This window comes from Helobdella robusta (assembly GCF_000326865.2).
Source record: "Helobdella robusta unplaced genomic scaffold HELROscaffold_8, whole genome shotgun sequence".
Lineage (NCBI taxonomy): Eukaryota > Metazoa > Annelida > Clitellata > Rhynchobdellida > Glossiphoniidae > Helobdella > Helobdella robusta.
The window spans coordinates 98093-99295 of NW_008705459.1; the positions used below are offsets into that span (position 1 = coordinate 98093).

General features: G+C 30.7%; 1 protein-coding gene across 1 annotated transcript; it reads left to right on the forward strand.

Annotated features, from left to right (window-relative positions):
* Positions 1–107: 107 nt before the first annotated feature.
* Positions 108–290, forward strand: HELRODRAFT_153373 (hypothetical protein; the record flags this gene model as incomplete). Its single annotated transcript, XM_009031913.1, has 1 exon — positions 108–290. A coding segment is annotated over one exon (183 nt), but the record flags the coding sequence as incomplete, so codon positions are not given.
* Between the last annotated feature and the right edge of the window lie 913 nt (positions 291–1203).

Here is a 1203-nt window from a genome sequence, read left to right on the forward strand (position 1 = left end):
TTGAATTGTGGCAGAGCAAATGCTTTAGAATGAACAAGGACGGAGGAGGAGTCAAATCACTGACTACTGATCTTTCTGTTGTTTGTCATTTGTGTGACCCCGTACAATATCCAATCACTCAGAAGTTGTTCCGTATTATTAAAGCATGTCCAGTTAGTGTTGCCAGTGCTGAACGTAGCTTCTCAACTCTACGAAGAATTAAAATATGGCTAAGAACACGAATGACAGAAGACAGATTAGTCGGATTGGCACTACTTAATGTACACAGAGACGTTTTAGTTAATGTTGAAAATGTAACTGAGCGTTTTGCGAAGTCAGGAAATCGTAAAATAGAATTTGTTTTATAAATTGTTATTAGTCAACCTATCAAGATAGTAGGTACCTCGCTAGTCTAATAAAATAAATAAACCCATTTTGTAAAACACTTATAGGATTAAAAAAAGGAAAATAATTTTTTTATATTTATGTATGTACTCATATATGAATATATTGACTATGTTTGATCCAAATCATTACATTTATTATTTTATGACATTAAAAGTTGAAAGTTTTTGATGACATTGCATGCTTTCTTATAAACAGTAATAAAGAGTTGACAAAAATAAACTAAAAATTTTTCTTTTTGTTTCAGTGGGGGGGCCCCCCCTCCCTATGGATCCGCCACTGGAACAGTGGCAGTATCATCATCAAGCTAGATCAACTTAAAATACTAATTTAAGTTATTGATATATTTTGATGTTATTTATGTATTAGAAACTTGATTAAACGATAACATCAAATTTTGAACTTTTTTGATAGATGTAAATTTTTCAACAAAATAAATAAAGAATAGAATAAAAAAGAAAAAATGTTGATATTAAATCAATTATTTTTTATTCTTTATTTATTACGAACAACAATCAATTGTTACAGAAAACGAATTGGAAAACATTCAATGACATTTGCAACAACGAAAGGAGTGAACTCGCAATCACATTATTGTTCTTATTTTCAAAAAAGGGGATAGACGTTTGGTTGAGAATTATAGACCACTTGCTCTAAGCTGTGTTTGTTGCAAACTTTTGGAGTCCATTATTAAAAATTATCTCTTGAGTTACATTTATAAAAACAATTTACTAGATTATAGGCAATAAGGTTTTGTGAAGGGGAAATCAACAACTCTCCAGTTGTTGAAATTGATGGATTGTTGGACTGGTGCAGTTG